The sequence below is a fragment of the Mus caroli genome, unplaced genomic scaffold (genome assembly GCF_978045245.1).
Source record: "Mus caroli unplaced genomic scaffold, Mus_caroli_1 scaffold_16, whole genome shotgun sequence".
In the NCBI taxonomy this organism is placed as follows: Eukaryota; Metazoa; Chordata; class Mammalia; order Rodentia; family Muridae; genus Mus; species Mus caroli.
Window position 1 is genome coordinate 24,804,687 of NW_028227271.1, and position 22,551 is coordinate 24,827,237.

General features: G+C 54.3%; 1 protein-coding gene across 3 annotated transcripts in view; it reads left to right on the plus strand.

Moving 5' to 3' along the window:
• The window catches only part of Tmem184b (transmembrane protein 184B), a 44,139-nt gene extending 21,802 nt beyond the window's left edge, over nt 1-22,337 (plus strand). For 2 of the 3 annotated variants that reach the window (XM_029469801.2, XM_085831927.1), the window contains exons 2-10: nt 4,232-4,481; nt 5,753-5,918; nt 12,952-13,042; nt 13,196-13,271; nt 16,312-16,403; nt 17,034-17,203; nt 17,523-17,717; nt 19,287-19,307; nt 20,120-22,337. In XM_029469801.2, the coding sequence (XP_029325661.1) occupies nt 4,290-4,481; nt 5,753-5,918; nt 12,952-13,042; nt 13,196-13,271; nt 16,312-16,403; nt 17,034-17,203; nt 17,523-17,717; nt 19,287-19,307; nt 20,120-20,361 (1,245 nt within the window). In that variant the 5' untranslated portion in view covers nt 4,232-4,289 and the 3' untranslated portion in view covers nt 20,362-22,337. The remainder of the gene's footprint in view (nt 1-4,231; nt 4,482-5,752; nt 5,919-12,951; nt 13,043-13,195; nt 13,272-16,311; nt 16,404-17,033; nt 17,204-17,522; nt 17,718-19,286; nt 19,308-20,119) is intronic. The other variant, XM_085831928.1, reaches the window with a different exon arrangement.
• Nucleotides 22,338-22,551: the final 214 nt, after the last annotated feature.

Genomic DNA, 22,551 nt, shown 5'->3' on the forward strand with positions numbered 1-22,551 from the left:
CGCCCAGATTCGTTTAAAGTGCTATTTTATTTATTATAATAATTGCTATTATTACTGTGTGTGTGTGTTTGTGTGTGTGTGTGTGTGTGTGAGAGAGAGAAAGAGAGAGAGAGAGAGAGAGAGAGAGAGAGAGAGAGAGTGTTCCAGGGATTGAACTCAGGTCATCAGGCTTGGCAGCAAGGGCCTCTACCCAAGCATCTTGCAAGTCCTAAAATAGTCACTTTTAATTGTAAACCTGTTTATCATTGGGACATCTGTAGACTAGAGCCCTCTCGTCTCGTACGTAGTTGCACTGGAACACTGTAGAACTCCTCTGGCAGGAATCCCAGCCAGCATCTTCCGAGCTTGAAGTTAGTTCAGACTCTTCTGGGTTTAGATGCTGCTGGTAGATCCTTGCCCCTCGGACACCTGACCACACTGACCCCCAGGCAGTCGCCTCTGTGTAGTGTGATGGGATGTGACCTCCCCATTGCAGTGTGGTGCTGCAGGAGCGTGGAGCTTTGGGCTCCCCAAGGTCAAGGCTGTGTCTTCCCAAGTTCATGAGGGTCCAGAGGCTTCAGGCTATGTCCTCAGAGAAGTGAGTCTACTGTATCCCTACCACCCTCTGCCATACCCATGCAGAATTTTGACAGTTGCTCAACTAAGACCGGGAGCCGTGGGCTGGGAAACGGCTCTTGGTTAAAGTGCTAACCACCAAGAATGAGGTTTGGAGTTTGTTCCCAGAACCCATGTTAAAAACAGAAGAGGGAGCTGAATTGGAAAGCCCCAGGCCAGCGAGAGACTCTCAAAAACAACTGCAGGCACACACAAGCACACATGCACACAGATGAACAACCCCCCGCCCCCCCCCCCCAAATAAAAGGATTGGAATCTGCTAGAGCAGTTGGAATGCAAGCCTTGTCTTGTATGTCTCCTCCCCACCTTGAGGAACGTGGACTGATTTTTAAAAGGGAAGCCACAGAGACCATGCGGATTAGAGGGTGCTATACCAGCTGCAGTTCCCCCTGCCACAGGGGCCAGGTGCTCCACCAAGCCAATGGGCTGTTTGCTCTGGGATCTGGGTCATGAGTGCTCCCTCCCAGGAAGACATCTGTCTGTCGTAGCTATAGGACAGTGGGACCCAGTATCTCTCCTCTCCTGTGCACGCTGTAAGCAGTGGGTCCCAGGATCTGCTCCCCCTCGCCCTCTGTGCGCACTGTGAGCAGGTGCAGGGCTTAGGGTGATGTAGGCTGGATTGCAGATGTGGTCGGCAGCCTCCATGTGGGCCTTGGGTCTGGGTGGAGGAGCTGATACTCCTGCCTTTTGAGGGGACCAGAGTGAGGACATTGCTTTAGCTGTGATCTGAGAGAATGTTCTAGAAACCTTCAGATCATTTGGTAGGGGGCTGGAAGCCAAGTTTCACATCTTTATTCTGTTTCCAAGATGTAGATAACATCACTTCAAAGTCGCCATGAGGGGAAAGAAAACAAGCATAAGATAATATTTGGAGGAAATGCTGGCGATTTAGGGGTCTCTTTGCCCACTCCATGTTTATCCTTTTAATCTGGAGTGACAGGCAAAGACGTTGATTCACAGTGCAAACCTTTCTAAAGAAACATCTCAGGCGCTAGCTTTCAACTTGGCAGCCATGCCTACAGCAGCTATTATTAGGCTGCCACGGTGTCTCTCTCTCCAGAGCTTGCCACCAGTCCTCATACACAGACACCTTCTCCGTTTTTTCAGTTTCCCAATTTAGATTCCTTCTCTGCTTCTGAGTCTTGAATCTGTCTTTTAGTTGGTGGTTAGGGATTGTCGATGTGGAAGAGAGCAATCCAAGGGCTCTGCCTGGGTCCCGGTGTTCTGACAGCGAGATGTGGAGGCTGGATGTGAGTGGGAGCCCAGCAGGAGTGCGGACGGACAGCCGGGCAAGGTGGGGTCTGGACCACAGGGCAGGTGTGAGTTGTCTGGACCCCACAAAGACGAGGGGTCACTACATCCTGGCCTAGATGTCAGCTTTGGGGTTTGCAAGGGACTGTGAGGTTGGTCACCTGGGCTGATGATGGAGCTGGGGACTCAAGCTTCAATCAGGCTTCTTCCCAGTGTCTGTGATGTGCCCTCTCTCACTCACTCCACTCACCCCTCTGCACTGGTGCAGAGTGGGTCGCTGGCAGTCTGGGGTTTGGGCAGTTGGCCTTCCGGGTCACCTGATGGCCGGGTAGCACTGACTGCTGTCAGTAGGTGGCAGCACTGAGGAGGATGAGACTCGTAGGGCTCCGATGCCTGGGTAGAAGGCGCAGTTGGACTCCTCTGGCTACCATAACAGGATGCTGGAAACCAGCCTGTTTCTCATTGTTCTGAAGGCTGGGCAGTTGAGATCTAGGCACTGACCACGCTGTCCAGTGGGGCTCATTTCTGGTTCCTAGGCAACTCTTCTTTGTCTTCAAGTTGTAGAGAAGGGGTCTCACACCAGGGTACTGATCCCTTTCATGAGCACCTTCCAAAGACCCCCCTCCTCATGCTGTCACTGTGGCTGTCACTCTGGGGCATCACACTCCTTAAGAGCATTCTGCTTACATATAATAAATAAATAAATAAATAAATAAATCTTTAAAAAAAAAAAAAAAGAGCATTCTGGTGCTCCTGGAAAGCTTTGTTCTTGGAAAGTAGCTCTGGTCTCTGGCCCAGCCTTGCCCCAGTTGGCAGACACGTGGTGGGTACCTGTCAGCAGCTCTCCTCGGGGCTGCGTGAGGATGACGTCTCCATTTCAGATGGGACCCCAGCTCTGTCTAGACATAGAAAGGCTTTGTTTCCTCAGAGGTGCCATCTTCCCTTGGTTTTGCTTTCTCACCGGAAAGTCCCTTGATGTTCGTCAGTTCTGCCATTTTCTTGTGTGGCCCACCTCACTCACCATCTCTGGAGATGCAGATCGAAAGCCGGTAATGAGGCTGAGCATTAGAGATCGCCTGGCTGCTGGAATTGGTGCTGGAGATTCAAAGATGGGAATAGGGGACTTACTGCCTCTGAGCAGGCAGGGAGAGAGACCCGTGGACCGAACGCAGACCATGTGTTCCTTAGAGAATAGCTAGGTAGGGCATGGGAAATGGCCTGGAGTATCCGGTTGGGGAAGTGTCTGGGCAGGGTTTTAGGAAAGTGGATTCCTACATTGAGTTAGAAGATGATTTCTCCGAGGTTGTGTGTGGGGCAAAGATAGAAGTACTTTCCTGGCATGTGTGAAGTCCTGGGTTTTATAGTTTGAAGTTTGAAGATGAGCCATAACTTTATGTCCAGATAGCACAGCTGGGACCCGAAGGGATGAGTGACTGTTAGCCATCATGGAGGTCTGAGAGAAATCTCAAAAGCCAGGCCCTTCAGGTAGATTCCCATAGAAATAAAACAGCTTTGCCAAGCCTGACAGTGGTGGCTCACACCTTTAATCCCAGCACTTGGGAGGCAGAGGCAGGCGGATCTCTGAGAGTTCAAGGCCAGCCTGGTCTACAGAGTGAGTTCTAGGACAGCCAGGGCTACACAGAGAAAGCCTGTCTCAGAAAAACAAAAACAAAACAGCAGCAACCATAAGAAAAGCCAGTCTGTCACATCAGGGCGGTACAGATCTTTTAGCCTAGCACTCAGGAGCCTGAGGTAAGAGGATTTGAACTCAAGGCCTGCCTAGGGCTGCATAGCCTCTAAAGGAGAGTGACAAGGGGCTGGCTAGATGGCTCAGTGGTTGAGAGCACCAACTGCTCTCCAAAGTTCCCAAGTTCAAATCCCAGCAACCACATGCATAATCCGTTGAGATCTGACACCCTCTTCTGGAGTGTCTGAGGGCAGCTACAGTGTACTTACATATAATAAATAAATAAATCTTGAAAGAAAAAAAAAAAGGAGAGTGACAAGAGGCCCATGGGACAGTTCCGTGTGCCACGTGAGGACTCCAGCTTGTGGCAATAGTACTTAGGAACTGGCAGGGTAGCAGTGGTCAAGCTGTTGTTAGCAGTTGTAGGTCAGCGCTCTTCTGTACCCTGCTTCCCAGCCATGTTCTGGCCTCCTATAATGTACTATGGAAGGTTGAGGACGTTTGGCAGACAAAAGTCTTGCCTGACAAAGGTCTCAGAACATCACAGGCCATTGTGTATTGGCCCAGAGATGCCAGGGCAAGGGCTGAGCAGGGGCATGGCTAGGCCCATGATGTAGACCTGGAAAGGTTGTTCACAGCACATCGCTGCTCGCTCGCTTACTCCTGTTTCTTCCCTAGGCCAGCCCGTCACTCACTGCACGAGATCCTCTCAGGGAGCCTGCTGCTGCTGGGAACCATGACAGTGAGGGGGGCCGCGTTGGCCCCAGACCCAGCGTCACCCACAACCACAACAGCTTCACCTAGCATCTCTGCCACCCCCGAGGGCAGCCCCACAGCCATGGAGCACCCTGTGTTCCTGATGACCACTGCCGCCCAGGCCATCTCCGGCTTCTTTGTGTGGACAGCTCTGCTCATCACCTGCCACCAGGTACCTAGGTGTGATGGGGGAACATCCTTAGTGTCCCAAGTGGTTTCTAGTTCCACAAAGCATGCTTCAGGCAGGCCAGGCAAGGAGTGTAAGCTCTGCTTCCTGGGGTTCTCTCCCACACCCCAGCTCCGCTGCAAGCAGGTGGTGGCTTTGGATTCACCTTCAGTCCAGTAGCAACTGGAGCATCGGGATTGTGAGGAGACACACAGATGCTTGTCTGCTACGATCTGCTCAGAATCTGTTGGCCATGCACATATGCAGCCGAAGCCACGGAACTGTTGCAGTTAGACATTTATTGGGAGCCTGAGGGAGGTGGCTGAGGAGCTGGGTGGCAGCTCAGGGAGAGAAGTCAGGTCTCCCGTATCCTGTCGCCCTCAGGGGAGGTTGGTGCCCAAAGAGGAGCTTGCTGGATTCCCATGTAGAGGGTTGGGTGAGTCTGCTCAGGCCCCTGGCAGCCGCTCACCAGCTGCCATGCATCTCAGTCTCTTTCAGATCCATTAGTGTCCAAGGAAATTGGCTCACAGCAGATGGAAATGTTTTGTCCTTTTCCTTAGTCAGGGCTGGCCTGGGCTGGGCCAAGAGTGATGTCATGAGAGTCGGGCCCAGGCCCTGAGGCTGCGCCCTTAGCTCTGTTTCCCCAGAGTTGTGCTGCCTTCTCCTGCCTCCCTGGGGACATTGCAGTCAGTGCTGCCTTAGTTCATTGGACGTAGTGTGAGCACACCACTGTGGCCACACAGCCTGGAAGCGTGTCCACATCCTCCAGAGGGAGGCTCTCGAGTGCCCCACCCTCTCTAGCATCTGTGAAGGGACAAGGCAGAGTGGCCACAGCCAGGTGGCTTCAACTCGCCCTTGATCAGCCCTTCAGCTAACTCAGTGCTGCTGCTGCTGCTGCTGCTGCTGCTGTGAGACCTTGGGAACTTGGCTTTGGGGAGGCAAAATGATAGGAGCACACATTGAGGACCACAACTTCAACAACACTGTGGCCCTACTGTCCCCTGTAGCTGAAGGTGGCCTGTAGATAGTGTCACACCAGCTTTATGTGGTCCCTTTGATTGGACTCTCATGATGGATGGTTTATCATCTAGTTTTACAGAGTAGGACTGAGGCTCAGGGTGGGTAACTTGTATCAGCCCATACAGCAAGGAAGGGTAGAGACAGATGTCAGGAGCCATCCTCTTCCCATGGAGCAGGCGGGAGGAAGAGGGCAGACAGGCAGGTGGGAGGCAGCTGTGGTAACAGTGGGACTTGGCTGACTTAGTGCCCTCCCTCAGATCTACATGCATCTGCGCTGCTACAGCCGTCCCAATGAGCAGCGCCACATCGTGCGCATCCTCTTCATCGTGCCCATCTACGCCTTCGACTCCTGGCTCAGCCTCCTCTTCTTCACCAATGACCAGTACTATGTGTACTTCGGCACCGTCCGAGACTGCTATGAGGGTGAGCACATCTTGGGGCGGGGCTTGGGAGGAAGGTTGGGGAGTGGGGGGCCAGGGGGGTGCACACCCCTCGTTCATCTCTAGGACCTGAGGCTGGCACGTCATTCCTCAGTCTCTCAGGAGCCTCTGGACCAACCCCACAAGGATAGATCTGGATCCCTCTTCCCCACCTGGCTGTCCATCTGTCGCTAACGGACGGGTAACCATCCACATGTAACCCAAGTCTCCGCTTACAGACATGGTTTGGTTTGGGGGATCCCAGGACGCCTTCACAGATGCCCCGAGGCAGGAGCTCTACCTCTGATTCGTTTATTTCTCATCTCTGGCTTCTCTAGCCTGGTTGGCAACTTCTAAATGGTCCATCTATGGATAGGAATCACGGGTATTGGGGGAGGATTTACACAGCTGGCCTGCAAGCCCATGTGTCCCCCTGTGATGCTCTGTTATGCCTCAAAGGAAAGGACTGGCACCCCCTCCTTAGCGCCTTCTGACACATTCCCCCTTATTTCTGTGTCCCCTACCACAACCTCTTTAGGAGACACATCAGCCTCCACCCTAGCTCAGCAGTAGGTAGTTCCTCGGTGTTAGGAGCTGGCATGGTCTGATTTCCAGCCCCGTGTGGGACTGACCCTCGTCTTGTCTCTTCACCAATGTCATATCCTTGTCCATGCACTGTCTGTTCCTTCAGTGGATACAGCCCTGAGAGGAGGCTTCACTCCGTGGGAACAGAGCCAGGCGCGTGACAGCACTATCCCCTCCCCCTTTGAGAAAAAATCTCATGTAGCCTGGGCTGGCCTCAGACCTTTTTTGGTTACTGGGGAGAGCGGGGAGCAGGTATCAGCGTCTCATGCTATATCTCTGACTGACCTGGAGCTCATAGAGATCGGCCTATTTCTACCTCTTTAGTTCCGGGATTGAGGTGTGGCTTTATAGCCTTTTTTTTGTTTTTGTTTTTCAAGCCAGGGTTTCTCTGTGTAGCCCTGGCTATCCTGGAACTCACTCTGTAGACCAGGCTGGCCTTGAACTCAGAAATCTGCCTGCCTCTGCCTCCCAAGTGCTGGGATTAAAGGCATGTGCCACCACTGCCCAGTGTGACCTATATTCTTTGTCTCTCTGTCTACCTTTTATGTGTATGATTGTTTGCTGGCGTGTATGTATGTCTGGGCACCGTGTGTATGTAGTGCCTGAGGAGGCCAGAAGAAGGCTCTGTGAACTGAAAGCCAGGATGATGCTCTGGCAGATCAGCCCATGCTCTTAGCTGCTTAGCCACCTCTCCATCCCTAGCCTCAAACTCCCGTGCCCCTGAAACATGGTTTCTCTGTGTAGCCCTCCCTGGCTGTCCTGGAACTTGTTCTGTAGACCAGGCTGACCTCGAACACAGATATCCTCCTGCCTCTGCCTCCCAAGTGCTGGGATTAAAGGTATATGTTACCATACTTGGTTTTAAGTGGTGCTGGACATGGAACCCAGGACTTTCTAGATGCTAAGCAGGCACAAAAATACATCCCCAATCTAGTCCGTGCGTGCGTGTATGTGTGTGTGTGTGTGTGTGTGTGTGTGTTGGAGGAATGAGGGGCCCTGCCCAACCCTTCTGTGGGGCTGCAGTTGATTCCCCGGTACTGTCTTCCTGGCCAGTGCTTGCAAAGGTTCCTTCCAGGAGAGAATATGGGGAGGCAGGTGTTCCTCTGTGCTTGATGTTCCTGAAAGCAGAAAACCCCTGGGGAGCCTCTGGCTGGGAAGGGAGGAGCTGAGCATCCTCCCTGCAGGTGCCGGCCTCCTGTGGGCACCTGGACCAGCTCCTCCCTGCAGGTGCCAGCTCCTCCCTTCCCAGTCACTGGGACCAGCGTCTGCTCCCCTGGTTCTTTTAGAAACAGAAAGTTGTTTCTTGCTGAGTATGTGTCCTTGTCTGTGTTTGTGTGTGTGTGTGTTGGTGTCTGTGTGTCCTGTGTAGTCTAGGGGCCCTGAAGATAGGACCTGTAGTACATGGGGATACAGGAGGGGAGCTACCAGGCAGTCCTCACTCAACAACACCCCAGAGCAGCCGCACTTCAGAAGCCCCTTTGTTCCTCCCACCTGCCCCAACCAGCTCCACTGCCAGCTCGGGAAGTCTGCCATCCATCTCCTAGCAACGCTGTTGTCTCTGGCCTGTCATCTCCCAGGGCATTTACAGACAGAGCACAGCACCTGTCCCTCACTCTCACCTGTCCCTCACTCTCACCTGTCCCTCACTCTCACCTGTCCCTTCTGTATTTCCCCTTAGATCTCCTGTAACATACCTAAAAAAGCACACACACATGCACGCACAGGCACACATACAGACACTTCTCTTATCCTCACCATGCTGGGGATCTAGACTACAGTTTTCTCTAGGTGTGCATTTAGAATGTGTGTTTAAATGCTGCCCAGAGCCGAGCCTTGCACTGCGCTCCCCCGTCCCCTCCTCTTTTCCTTTCATTTCCTTTGGTTTGGGGGCAAGGTCCATGTGCAGCCGTGCGCTCCTGCCTCCACTCCTGAGGGTGGTGCTTGCAGCCCTCTGTCCTTTCTGTATAGAAACCTGGGCTTTGCTACTTGTCTTAATTTTGGCTTTGCTCGGTTTTCTGTGCTTATCCCTCACTTATCCCTGAACACTACAACCGAGTTTTAAATAACCAGTCCCGCTTTCCATATGGTGGCCATGTGTGAATCTGTTAGCACTGGCTTTGCTTTGACCAGGCTCTCTGCACTCAGCACTGCCAGCTCTCAGGGCCACCTCTGCTGTCACCCAGGTTGCCAGTCACGATCATTCTTAGACCTGTGTTGGCTTCCCCTGTGCTGTGTGGGTCGCTTGTCCCTGTTTCTCCTTCATTTGTGGTTTGTTCTCTCTGTTAGTTGGGGCTCATCTTCTACCAGGCTCCTGAGAAAGCTGCCCATGAGATGCTGGTAAGGAAGCCTGAAGTGTCTTTAGTGGATGGCTCTGTGATTGACATCTTTTGGAAGGGACTACACCTCAAGGGTGGAAATTGTTCTCTGGGTCCTGCAGGCTTCTTCTCTCTGGCTTCAGCTCCTGCTGCTGCCTTTAGGGAGTCAGCTGGATTCTGACCCTGCCTCGCTGCTTGCATATTCTTTTAGGCTTTTAAGATCTTGCTTTCAACCTCAAGGTTCCAAAACCTTACTGAAGATAGAGTAGTGGTCACCGTGCTGGGGGAGGCCTTGTGGGCGTGAACCCCCGACTCAGGGCCTGAGACCTTTCCTTGTTTGTGTCTTTGATATTTTCCTTTAACTTTAAACAATTATTTAATTGTTTAAATTTTATTGTTTAGTTAGCAACCTGGCAAGGGCTGAGTTTCAGAGATACTGGGTGACTGTCCTAGGATGCCCTGGCTCCATACAGCACCCATCTGATGAGGGCTGTGTTTCACACCGAGCTGGGATAGACCACGGGGCCGGGGTGTGAGCTGATCGCTGTGGGTTTGGTGTCTGATGGGCTTGGGATGAGCTAAGAGCCTGGGAGGCTCGAGGGCCAGAGGTGGAGATGCAGCGTCCTCTGCTCCCTACCATAGATTTTGTTACAAGAGTTTGTGTGGCGTTCACAGCTTACCCCAGGTTCTCCCTTATCATTAGCATGTTCTTCCCTCCCCCAGTACCAGGGCGAGTATGCATCGCACAGCCATTACACAGTGTGAAAACGGGGCTGCCCAGGAGGACCCGATGGTGACAAAGCGCAAGGCACCTGCCTGCCTGGGTCTTTGCAGCCAGGATTTGCCGTATGCCGGGCCTGGTGAAGGAGGGGAGCACACCCCATTTCAGAGTTCAGATTCTTGTTGTTGAGAGAGGTCTCACTATGTAGCCCAGGCTGGCCTCAAATCCGTGATCCCTGTGCCTCAGCCTCCCTTGCACGGCTTTGCAGATGTACGACGTCACACCTGGCCCCGGCGTGTTCTACATATACTGAATCTTGACACGTGGCCCCAAATGAACCCTCTTTCATGACAGAGAGGCTACAGAGAATGAACGAAGAGCTTAGGACGGGAGCCAGGGAGGCAGTTCAGTGGGTAAAGATGTTTGCCGGCAAGGCTGATGCCTGTAGTGCCTCTGTAGGATCCATGTGATGAAAGGTGAGGCCTGAGTGCTGCGAACTCTTCAGATCTACACACACACACATATGAATGTAACTTAAAAAGAGAGTCATAAGCCGGTTTGCTGCCAGTAGGACACCCTGATGGGTAACAGCACCACTGGCCACAGCTCACAACCAAGAAGTATAAGAGCTCAGTGGATCTGAGTAAAGGGAGAGGCCTGAAGGAAGAGGAGTCAGAAGCAGCCTGTGTGGTACCGGGAAAGGATGAGGAGCCACCAGGGAGGAGGGCTAGGGATCAGCTTGGAATTGGGCACATTTACACAGGGCAGGTCCCCTGTCCACCAGGCTTGGTCCACTGTACAGCGATTGCCCACGTGCCCCTGAAAAATGGGAGGGATGTTCTGAGGCTTGGTGAACCAAGCAGAAAGTCCTCTAGTCCACAGCTGGCAGTTGTTGTCCAAACCTATCCTCAGTTACCCGAATGTCCCAGATAGCTTGGTCTCTCCAATCAATGCAGAATTTCTATGTAGGAGAGGCTGAGATCAGTGGAAGGTACTCAAGTTTAACAGAGGAGAGAGCTTGGCGCAGCCAGATGCACTGGGACCATCAGTTCTGTACAAGGTACCTACTGTGCCGTAGGTGGTAGTCAGTGCTGTATATTGAAGAGTATATAACTCCTGGCCGGGGGCACAGCTGCAGGAACACTTCCGAGCAGGTTCTCACTGAAGCCCTGAGCTGGATGTTGTAGCTTTTTGTTTGTAGGAACTACAGCTAGGACACTGAGTGGACTGTTAACCTCCTGGCTAAGTAGTTACTGGCTGGAGAAGTTGCCAGTGAGGGAGGGCTGGTGGGACCACAGTCCCTGCTGGGGGTCTGCTTCTGATGCTTGGTTCTGTTGACCAACTGGGGGCTCTCCCATGACGATGCTCACTAGAAAGTATTTTTCCAAATCAGGTGTGCTGGCCCGTGCCTGTAATTCAGCACGTTTGGGAGACAGAGCCCAAAAGATCTCTGCCAGTTTGGGGCCAGTCTCAGCTCCATGATGAGCCCCTGTCCTGAAAAGCAGGAAGGGAGAAAGGTGTGTCCACTCTGTCAAGTGAAGTCCTTGTGGGATCTGCCATGAGATGGTGAGGCACCCGTCTGCTGTGTGGACAAGCCTCCAGGTTTCATTGTGACCCTCATTCTCCCTTCCTGATGGCATTCTCTTGTCTGTGACTTGACATGTGGTATCTAGAATGGAACAGAAAGTTCTAGATATCCAGCAGACCAGGGCAGGAGTAGGTGAGACCATCCCTTCCCTCTGGACTGTGGGTCCCGTGATTGCTAATGTGTCCCTGGCGTAACACATGGCCTGGCGTGCAGGCTGTGGTAGATATTGCCTTCCTAGAGACCAGGTCTGGAGCCACATTGAGAATGTAACAGGATGGCAGCCTACTGCCTGAATTGCACCCATTCCTGGTCACATGCCAGCCTCCCTTTTCTGTTTCCGGCCTGTGTAGATGCCTCTTGTGTAAATGCTATTGTTGGGTCTGTTCTGTGTGAGCCTGTATTTTCCTAGGAAAAGTGTTGTAGAAATTACTTTAATCCTGGCCTGGGGTTATTGACTTCCTGGATAAAAAAACACACACAGCCTTTATAGTTTTAATAAGCCTTAAGCAGCACAAGAGCTGGGCTGCTGCTTACTGTCCTCAAAGTTAGAATCTACTTTGCTATCGATAACCCGAGTTATTACTTACTGTGTTTCTTCTGGGCTGCTCATAACTTCAATCGGCCAGCCCTCAGAACCATGTTCTTCTGGCTCATCTAACCCATGGCCACTTCTTCCTCGTGCCCACCTCTTCTCCCCCTTCATGTTCCTCCTCTGACCCCAAACCCACAAAGCCTAAACCCCACCTATGTCTCTTCTGCCCAGCTATTGTATTGATTAACACGTATCGTAAGCATAAAGGCTGTGTGTGCCTTTCGTCTATCCGAGAGGGATGTGTAGAAATCTTGGGAGGAGTTTAAATATTTACTACCAAAGGGAGTGGATTTTAATAGGTGGTCAGGGGACCTGATTTGATCAGTCCGGTCATGTCTGAGGAAGTTGTCTCCTTTCTCTGAGAATTGATGAGTTTATTAGTGACACACTAGTGATTGTTCGCAGTGAAACAGCACTGGTTGTTCTGTGTACTTGCTAAGGTGACAGTCCTGAGCTGAGAGTGGAGCACAGTGGGAGTGAGCCGTTCAGTCAGAGCTGGGTGTGGCTGTGGTGGACCGGCAGCCCAGGCCCATGCTGCACAGAAAGGGAAGGGTGTAAGCTCGGGTGGGCGGCATGACCTCCCAAGGGCGCAGCCACTGCTGGGCAAGGGGAAGTGGTGTTGGACCCTGTGGCTTCTCTGGGGGAATCCATTTCAAGAAAGGTTCCTTTCCTGTCCTGCCAGGGGGAGGTCCTGTGAGAGCCAGTGTGAGCGTAGGCCTGTGGCCTGCCCTGGCCTTTGCCATAGGTGATAATGCTGGAGAGCCAGAGACCACATCCAGCCTCTGATCTTCATCCCTGCAGTGCTGGCTGCAGGTCCCAGGGCTTCAGCTTGTACTGGGGTAGGACTCAGCAACTCCCTGCAGCATGCCCTGGAGTGAGTGTCACACCACTCACTGAGCGCACGGGAGCATGTCCAGGGAATTCAGCCGTCAGCAGGGCCTTATATGGTCGCTGCTCTTCTTCCCACAGCACCATTGTCCCCAGTTCACAGCTGAGGAAACAGGCACAGAGAGCTTGAGAACCCGGCCTAAAGCCACACAGCTCCTAAGCGGTAGAGCCATGGTCCACAGCTGGACAGTCTGGCCCAGGGGCACGTGGCTCTTCACCCCAGCTCTATGCTGCCCTGTATCCTGAAGGGTCAGAGGTCATCAGACGACTGCAGGGCTGAGTGTCGCTTCAGCTAAGCCCTTGGCTTGCCGCTCCATTCTGAGTGACCGCTCTGCTGACTTTTCGCAGCCTTTGTCATCTATAACTTCCTGAGCCTGTGCTATGAGTACCTCGGGGGAGAGAGTGCCATCATGTCTGAGATCAGAGGGAAGGCCATTGAGTGAGTATGATAGCTTCCTGAGCCCCATGTGGGCAACTCCCAGCCTTGCCCACCCACCTGGGTAGACACACAGACCATACCTACCCACCCCCTGGGTAGGCATACAGACTACCCCAGCCCCTGGCCCCAGCCCTCTCTACTTGTCATTCCCAGGTCCAGCTGTATGTACGGCACGTGCTGCCTCTGGGGAAAGACCTACTCCATCGGATTCCTGCGGTTCTGTAAACAGGTGTGTGGCCAGCGACAGCCCCAGCTTGGCGAGCAGGCGAGGGGTCCTGGTTCAGACCTTTGTCGTGTTGCATGCTGACCTGTGCCATACCTGTGGAGGTCTCCAGGCCCAAGCTATTCAGGAGACACCATGTTAATGTCATCTGCTGAGATTGGCAGTGAACATCCTGGAAGTCTCAGGGGCAGCCTGGGGCCGGAGAAGCTGGCCCAGAGTCTTGCTGTGTTCAAGAACCAGGAAGCACACGGTTCTGGACCATCTATTTAAAAACCCATCCCTGTTTCTGGGCCAAAAGGGTTTCTGCATGAGAGACACCGAGCAGACCAGACTGTGCAGTGCCTGCCCGTCATGGTGTCATGGCTGCTGATCTCCGTGGTCACCACTTCCTGGCTACAGTTGGACTTGCGGACTTGCAGCTTCTCTGCCTGTGTGACCTCATCGTTTGCTTAGCCTCCCTAAGCTTGTTTGTCCTTCTATAAAATGGAGGTGGCAATACTTACCTCAGGAGGTGACTGAAAGGAGCAGATGAGGCAGAGGATGTAGTCCTTAGCACAGCTCTGTCTCATCTAGGGAGATAGTATCTAGGGGTGCCACACCCAGACTTCATGACTGCCCTTGGCCTCTGTAGGCCTCTGTTAGCCTCCAACATGGCCAAGTACTCAGAGAGAAAGGTCCCCCCACCCTCACCTCCCTGCCAAGGGCACTACAGCCTATCCCTCTTGTTGGCCTCTGTAGAGGGCTCAGGGCCACAACATGGCTACCTGCACAACAGCCTGTCAGTGGACATGCCCGAGCTTCAGTTCTGCCTCTCCCAGAGGGAGCCTCACGGTCTCTCCCGCGGAGTGGTCCGGAAGGGGTTAACGCTGTTCTGGTCTAGGGTGGGGCTTGCCGAGCCTTTGTTTGTGTGGTTCAGCCACCCAGTCCAGGCCCAGCTGTGACTCATGGCCGCTTTTGATCATGACATTGCCCTCAAAGGTTTGCTCTTAAGAGCAGAACAGAGAACACAGTTGGCCTCACTGCCACCAGGTACAGACCATTCCCCTCCCGGGACTCTGGGGCCCCCAATGCTGAACCTCACCGTGGCAGTGAAGGCAGGAGTGAAGGAACATGTGGAGGCGCCTGACCCCTGTGACACCCCTCACAGTCCTGTCTTCATTCCAGCACCACAGGGTGGGCCAGGATGTCCTCCGGCCCAGAGCCCAGTGTCTGAGTCTTTTGGCACATTTGTTAAAAGGGGAAATTCCTGGGCTACAATGTGATGGAAAAGCACTTCCCTCGTTGTGTGTGTGTGTGTGTGTGTGTGTTTTCCTGGGTTCGGTTCCTATGAGGAGACATAAGGGGCGGGGTTAGTGACAGAGGAAGGGAGGGGAGCAGGGATTCTCAGGTCAGTGACCCCTCCCCCCCCAACTCAACAGAGCTCTAGAAAGGACTGCCTACTCTGGGGCTGACACATGATTTTGACTTCTCCCCTGGTCTGTGGCCCTCAGACACCCACCCATGGTATAGCTGGACAAAGGTTCTGGTGCTGGCTTAGGTGCCGTTGCTGCATCTGCCTGCCTCAGTTTCCTTGTGTGTAACTGAGCTGATAAAAGTCCCCCACAGGGAGCAGCCCCACCAGCTCCCTGGGCACCTTGGTGTGAACCCCTGCTTTTCTCCCTTTCGCACACTGCCTCTGGTGAAGGTTTGCAGCCCAGGGCTTCTTTGGGGCTTTCTGATCGCAGTGCACAGCCCTGCCTGTGCTGTGCTCCTCTGCTGCGGCTGTCCGCAGGCTAGGCCCTCAGTGGAGCGGAGATGGGTTCCCAGGCGGCCCTTCTGCTTCAGCCTCTGCCTCTGGGCCTAGCCAGAGCCATACTGGCCATGCCGTGTGCCCGCCGCCTCTCCTTCACTCAGGGCTTCTGGCTGAGGATGATGGCCTTGAGGTCAGTGTGAGTCTGCGGGTGACACGGACACCCCACTGGATTACAGAAACTGCAGAGCTGGCTTAGCATCCTCCTGCATTTGAGCAAGTTTGAAAAAGCCTGACTGTGTGTAGAATAGGTAGCCTTGGCAGGAGGACACTGTGGCTAGCTCTAATGTCCTCACTTGCAACTCTGTGCTGTGGACACAGGGTATTTAGCATTCACCCTGATGGCAGCCACTCAGAGACCACAGTGGATAGTCAGCCAGGCCTGGATTCCTGTGTACCTTTTGGGGCGCATGCATATTAAAGGGGTGTCCTGTCCTCACTTGCTGCTCCTGGAGGCTTTCTCCAGCCTACTCAGACCCCAGCTCCACAGAACCCCGGGCCCAGGCCAGGGCGTGGGCAAGGAAGCAGCTGGGGAGGATGAGAAGATGGAGGCCAGGCCTGGCGGTGGTGGCGCACGCCTTTAATCCCAGCACGTGGGAGGCAGAGGCAGACGGATTTCTGAGTTCGAGGCCAGCCTGGTCTACAGAGTTCATTCCAGGACAACCGGGGCTACACAGAGAAACCCTGTCTCAAAAAACCAAAAAAAAAAAAAAAAAAGAAAAAAGAAGAAGAAGATGATGATAATGATGGAGACCCTTGCGCTCCCTGTGTGGGCCAGGTCTTCCTTAGCGCACCTCTTGCCCAGAGCCACCTCCCTCCCTGTTGCTGTACCCTAACCTGCTCCTCCACCCCCCCCACCCCCACCCCGCCCTGTCCTTGTTCACATTCTGCCCTGAGCAAGCCTCTATATGAATGAAAGGCTCCTGTTTGCTTGTTTGTTTACTCTGTGTGTGTGCGTGTGTGCGAGCGCCTGTGTGATTGGCTTGGAGGTGCTTCCTTTGGCTGGATCCTGGCCTTGCCATCTTCCTGAAGGCCTCTCGTCCTCTGAGCTCTCTCTGAGATGTCTTCTGCTCCTGGTCCCCTGGGTCCTGTGGTTTTAGTCTTTGAATCCCTAGTATCCTCTTGTCTCCTTACACATTTGGCCTCCCCCTAGGCAGTTCCTTCCTCCTTCCTAGCAGCCAGCATAGGCCCAGCTGCCAGAGGAGGTGCTAACGCGGAACACCCCTACTTATCCCGCCTCATCTGTCTCCCCAACAGGCCACCCTGCAGTTCTGTGTGGTGAAGCCACTCATGGCCGTCAGCACCGTTATACTCCAGGCCTTTGGCAAGTACCGGGACGGAGACTTTGAGTAAGCAGGGGTCCTCCCTGGGATCTGTGGGTGGAATATTGGCATACAAATGGGTACCCTACCTTGACAGCCCACTGTGGTCTCCCTAAATTGCATGGGCCCTGGGTGAGTCTCAGAAGGTGGCAGCTGCTCTAAGGCAGGTTCTGAAAGGAGCCCTGGGAAGCAGTCCTCAGACCCGAATGTAAAGACCCCACTATGTAAACCAGCCACATCTTTTCACCTGTGGGTTAGTGAAGGCACCTTACACCCAACCCTGTGCTCTGAGATCTTGCCTGTAACCTGTACCACAGCCCACCTAGGCAGATGAGTCCACCAAGATCAGGATGCCCCCTGTGACACTTGTCACCTCCAGCATAGCCCCAGCTTCTCTCTAGTCCTCCATAAGGAGTGGACTCAGAGCAGGGCCTCCATGTGAGTGGGAGAAGCTGTAATGGCAGGCTGGCCTGCTGGTAGCACCCCTGCACTCCATTCCCACTCTGTCCCCATCCCCTGTCCCCTCCCTCCAGGGGATCATTGTACCCTTACTGGAGAGTACAGCTGTGACCCATGGGGAGCAGGTTGTGGGCAGGGTGGAGGAGGGGGCAGCCTGCCCTCCCAGAGCTGGTCCCAGTCACACATGCCTCCCCACAGTGTCACCAGCGGATACCTCTACGTGACCATCATCTACAACATCTCCGTCAGCCTGGCCCTGTACGCGCTCTTCCTCTTCTACTTCGCCACAAGGGAGCTGCTCAGCCCCTACAGCCCTGTCCTCAAGTTCTTCATGGTCAAGTCCGTCATCTTCCTCTCCTTCTGGCAAGGTCGGCCTCCTCTTACCTGGTGCTCACAGCCCCAGTGCCTGCTTCCACCCCGGTCCCATCTCCCACTCGGTTCATGTTTCCAGAACTGTGGGTTCCAGCCAGAGTTCTGTCCTTTAAAATCCTGGCCTGGAACTCACTGGGCACTTGGGAGGGGTGAAGCTTGCAGGAAACTGCTGTGCTCGGTGTCGTCATGCCTGCCTCCAGGAGCAGATGAGCCCTATTGTACCCTGGGGTGTGTGGCTGTTTGGGTGGCACTGCATGACTGCAGGGCGTGGGAAGGGATCTGGCGTGTGACCAGACAGTGGCTCTCCCTGTGCAGGCATGCTGCTGGCCATCTTAGAGAAGTGCGGGGCCATCCCCAAGATCAACTCAGCGCGAGTGTCGGTGGGTGAGGGCACCGTGGCTGCCGGCTACCAGGACTTCATCATCTGTGTGGAGATGTTCTTCGCAGCCTTGGCCCTGCGGCATGCCTTCACCTACAAGGTCTACGCTGACAAGAGACTGGACGCTCAAGGTATGAGCCAGGTTCCTACCCAGGGCGTGACCCCAGTCTTAGGAGGCCAGCTTCAGAGACTCCCACCACCCGGCATCTTGTGAGGGTTGAGTGTACTGAAAGAGGAGCTAAAGATGTCAGAGCAGCGGGGCTGTCAGAATCCAGAGGGACCCTTAGTTAGCTTCTAGAAGCTCAGTTCACCCATGTAGGTCCTAGTATAGAGACCTACAAATGGTATAGAAAGGTATAAACGTATAATCCCAGCATTCAGGAAGCTGAGGCAGGAGGGTTACTGTGAGTTTGAGGAAAAAAAAAAAAAAAGTAGGGACAGAGACTAGCGAACTCCACTGCATAGCGCCTGCTCTGACCTGCCTTCTGCCTGCTGAGGGTGTTCAAGGAGCAAACCACAGAAACCCCACTTCCCTGTGAAAAGCAGGATCAAAGGCATGTCTGCCGCTGGCCCTTCACGCCTCTAATCCTTGTTGCTAAGGCAGTATCCCATAGCCCTGGTGTCCACGAGAGCCCTAAAAAGATCTTGGTGGGTAGGGCCCACCCGCACCTTTGTGATTGGCCCTTGCGGGTGTCTGGAGAAGCAGTGGGCCAGGTGTATAGAAGGCTTGTTCCTGAAGGGAATGCCTGAGGCTGCCATCTGGTGAGAGACGGCAGGGGCGGGAAAGGGAGGCCTCCTGACTAAAGCATCTGCCCGCCATCCAGTTGCTGTCAGCTTTACCTCATGGCTGCAGGCCAGAAACCCCTTTCCCAAGCCTCTGTGCCCACCATAGGTCCCTGTGGTTGGCATGGGAGTCTTAGGGACCCACAAGACAGGACTCCCTGCCCAGCCCCTCTGCTGTTCTCGGTTGGGAAGTGACCTTCAGCTGCCTCTGCAGGACCGTGCTCCCAACACACTGGCACTCTAGCCGCCACCTTGAGGGCATCCCTACTCTGCTGAGAGTTGCTAGATGGTCCACTCCCACCTCCTCTTCCTGCTAGGCCCCAGTGGGAAAGATCCGATAACTTTTATCCATGTCCCTTAAACCTGGTTAGCCAGGCTGCTAGAAGCAAGCCAGGTTAGTTTGCACAGAAGGGTGTTGTGTCTTAGAGGCTCTGCAGGAGCGCTTTACTGGTGGCATGGTGGCTTTTCTCTGTACTTCCCTCAGGTGGGCCTCCCCTATAGATGTGCCCACACTAGAAGAAACAGCCCACCCAGGACAAGCTGCTGTTGTGGGCTGTTGTCCATTCTCCTAACCATGACACTCAGATTAGGCTGGGAGAGCACGCTCTGTGATCGTCTCGATTTCCAGTGCTATACATTGGAGTGAGCTTTGTAAGACACAGAGCTCCCTGTAGGCACAGTTCCAGCAGACCTAGGAGAAGTGGGAAGAGGGGCCCTCAGATATGGGGTGGAACTTCCACTGCCATCAGGGTGACCCCTATTAGCACGAGCACTGGGTATCTGGGGATGGATGGGGGCGTCACTGGGCCTGGGGCGAGCAGGTCCTTTTCACTCAGCTGTCTCTTATCTTCTCTATCCCTCCGGCTTCTCTCCCTGCCCCTTTCCTCTGCATTTGCCCTGGGTTTGGCCTCGGGTAGTGCTGACGTACGGCCCATACGGTAGGTCTGCTCTCTGCTCTGTCTGCACGTCTGTCCTGCACGTCAGTCTGCTCCTGTCACTGGCATGCCTTTTTTGTAGCCCCACGTGTACCCACTCCTCCAAGCTGGCACTCCTGGGTGAGAGCCCCAAGCACCTGACTGAGAGAGCTGCCTTTGCAGAGCTTGGCTGCCTTCGTTCCATTCTCTGGTTTTGAAGTACACCCTGCTTGGTTCTGGAACACAGTGCCCCTAAAGTAACAGGAGAGGCATTTAGTAGTGTTTCTGAGACAGAACAGACAGAGTGGAGAGAGTACGAGGCCCATTCACGGCCTGGGCCCAGTGTTGAGCTCATCGCTCCAGCTGGGCTTGGTTGCCTACACTGTGTCCCCAGTCCTACCCTGATGCTGTGGGGCACAGGTGGATGAGTTAGAAGCAAGTCAAGGTATCGAGTTCCTGCCTTCTGGGAGGGACAGCCAACAGGCCAGCCTGCTACTGTACCTGAGACCTGGTTCAGCAACCATCCCAGGCCAGGGGCCACAGCCTAGCACTAGAGCTTGGTGGGCCAAATGACTGCCTGCAGCTTTCCCCGTCCTGCCCTGTCCTCTCCTCCCTGAGTGCTGTGTTCTGCCCCTTTGTCCTAGCTTCCTTCACAGCTCCCCAGGTCTCTCCTGGTCAGCAGCAGCCTTGGTGTCCTGTCCCATTCATGTCCCAGGAGGGAGCAAGTGAGCCCTGGGGTGGGGTCTGTCCCAGGAGTAGGGGCAGGGACTGACCAAGTCTTCCTCCTCCTGCTCCGGCCCCATGTCCCCCCCTCCCCCTCCCTGCCCTCCCCTCAGGCCGCTGCGCCCCCATGAAGAGCATCTCCAGCAGCCTCAAAGAGACCATGAACCCACACGACATTGTGCAGGACGCCATCCACAACTTCTCGCCAGCCTACCAGCAGTACACGCAGCAGTCCACTCTGGAGCCCGGGCCCACCTGGCGTGGCGGCACGCACAGCCTTTCCCGCTCCCACAGCCTTAGTGGTGCACGCGACAATGAGAAGACTCTGCTGCTCAGCTCTGATGATGAGTTCTAAGTGTGGGCACCGGAGGGGAAGGAGAGGTGCTTCCCCAGCCAGCCCCCAGCCAGGCTGGGGAGCAGAGCAGCCAGCACAGCGTGGCTGCCGCCCTTTTATTTATTGGACCAGAAACTCGCATATCACTTCCAGAGGAACAGGCCTCAGGAATACTTCTCCCTGGCCAGCCCTGCACTAGCTGGGGCAGGGGCAGAGGACAGCGGCTGTAGCTGTCGTCACATCTCTGCGACTCGTCCTGTACTGTGTGTTGGCCAGAAGCTGCATCCTAAGCCCCCTCCCCAACAAGATATCTGCTGAGCTGTCAGGCCCAGCCCACCCTACACCGTGCAATACCCAGACCCAGCCTGGTCTTTCTCCAGGCCTTTGCCCGCTTCTCCCTGGTCACCCTTGCCCAGTGTGAGTTTTGTCACATTCTGGACAGGTAGAGACGTGAATGCTCTGTGGACCCTCCCCCTCTCCCAACCTAGGCCCATCTGGCATGCTGCAAGGACCAGAGCCAGCCCCCAGGAGCCTCAGGGCCCACTTAGGAGGGATGCCTTGTGCCTATGGGCCCTTTGGTGACATGTGGGGCTCTGGATCCTTGGGTATCCTCACTGTGGCCACTCTGCCTGCTGAGGACAGCCAGAAGCCCACACTGCCCTCTCACTTGGGTCCAGTTCTTGATCGTTGGGGGCAGAGCCTCCACACCCCTTTATACTTCCTGACTGTGCCAGGGCTTGGGTTCCCCACCACCTCCTCAATGGAGCAAAGACTCCTGCTAGGCCCTGGTCTCCCTGGGGGTTTATCCCTCCTGGGTCATGGGAAAAGTCTCCACATTACAGATCACTTCCAGAGGGAGGCTGGAGGGATGGTCATACAGCGGAGCCAAGGTAGGGGTGGTCTCAGACCCTCCTGGGTCCCCTGACCATACAGGGCCTGGTGGTCTGCTCCATCTGGCCCCTGGCCCATCTCTTCTGTGCCTTAGTCACATATGAAAGCCCTCCCCAGTTCCCGTCTGCTCCAGGCACTCCTTGTCGAGCTGCTGGCACTCAGGGTTCCGCAGCGCTGGGTCGGGCACCCTTGGGACCACCCATCCTCTCCCTGGCTCCCTCTACACGCACATCCCAGAGCTGCCTCCCAGGGCTGGGATCTCAGAGGTAGGGTGGCAGGGGCCTGGTAAGCAGAATTCAAGCAGCACTTGGTCTTGGCTCCAGTAGCCTCTTGAGGTGGAGAGTGGTGGGGAGCCCTACCTTGTAGCCTTCAGTGGATGCTCTCCCCTTGGTCACCTCTGGAACAAACAGGTTCCTTCCCTGGGGTCCATAGGGAGGGATCCCATGGGGCTGTCGCATCCTAGCAACCTTCTTAGCCTCCTTCCTTCCTTCCTCATGGCCCAGAGGCCAGCTCTCAGCCCCACCCAGAGGGCCTGGCCAGCTGCTCCCAAGCTGCTCAGGGAGGCAGCAGACAGGTGGGAGCTCCTGGGGCACGGCCATGGTTCCCTCCTGGGATTGCTTCCACCAGTGTGTTTCTGAGACTTCTCCTTATCTTCCAGGCCAAAGTATGTTGCTGGTTCCTGTCTCCACTGGTCCCCACCCACCCTGGCACTTGCCCGGTGACGTGATGGGTGAGGCTGTGGGGGAACTCAGTGGCAGGAAGCTAGTGGTCCCTGGGAACAGGGGACAGGAATCTGTACCCAACTGCCCCGTTCTTTCTTCCCATTCTTTCTTCCTAGGATGCATAAACTATCTTGTCTCATTTATTTTTTAATTTTTTTTCAGATAGAGTAGCCCTTTGTACATAAAAAAAAATACTTGAAAATTGTATGATGTATGAGAAGACAGAGCCCCCTAGTTTTGTATTTTGTCCTGTGACTGCCATGCGTTCCACCAGAAAGCCGCTCTATTTTGATCTCTGTAATATTTTAAATGCGTGACAGAAGCAAGCAAATAAAGTCAGGAAGAAATATATATATGAGATAATATAGATTGTATTGAAATCTCTTCTGCCTGCCAACGAGGTTTTTTTTTTCCTTTCCCCTCCTGTCTGGGAGAAGTGTAGTAGCCGTGGGCAGAGACATCCACCCTCTCTCTTCCTGTGTGTGAAGTGGATGTAGGTCATGGGGGCGTTTACACCGTCTGGGTCTAAAATCAGGTTCCACATCCCTATTTGACAGTTTCTTCTCTCTTCCCAGACAGCCTAACATGGGGAATTTCC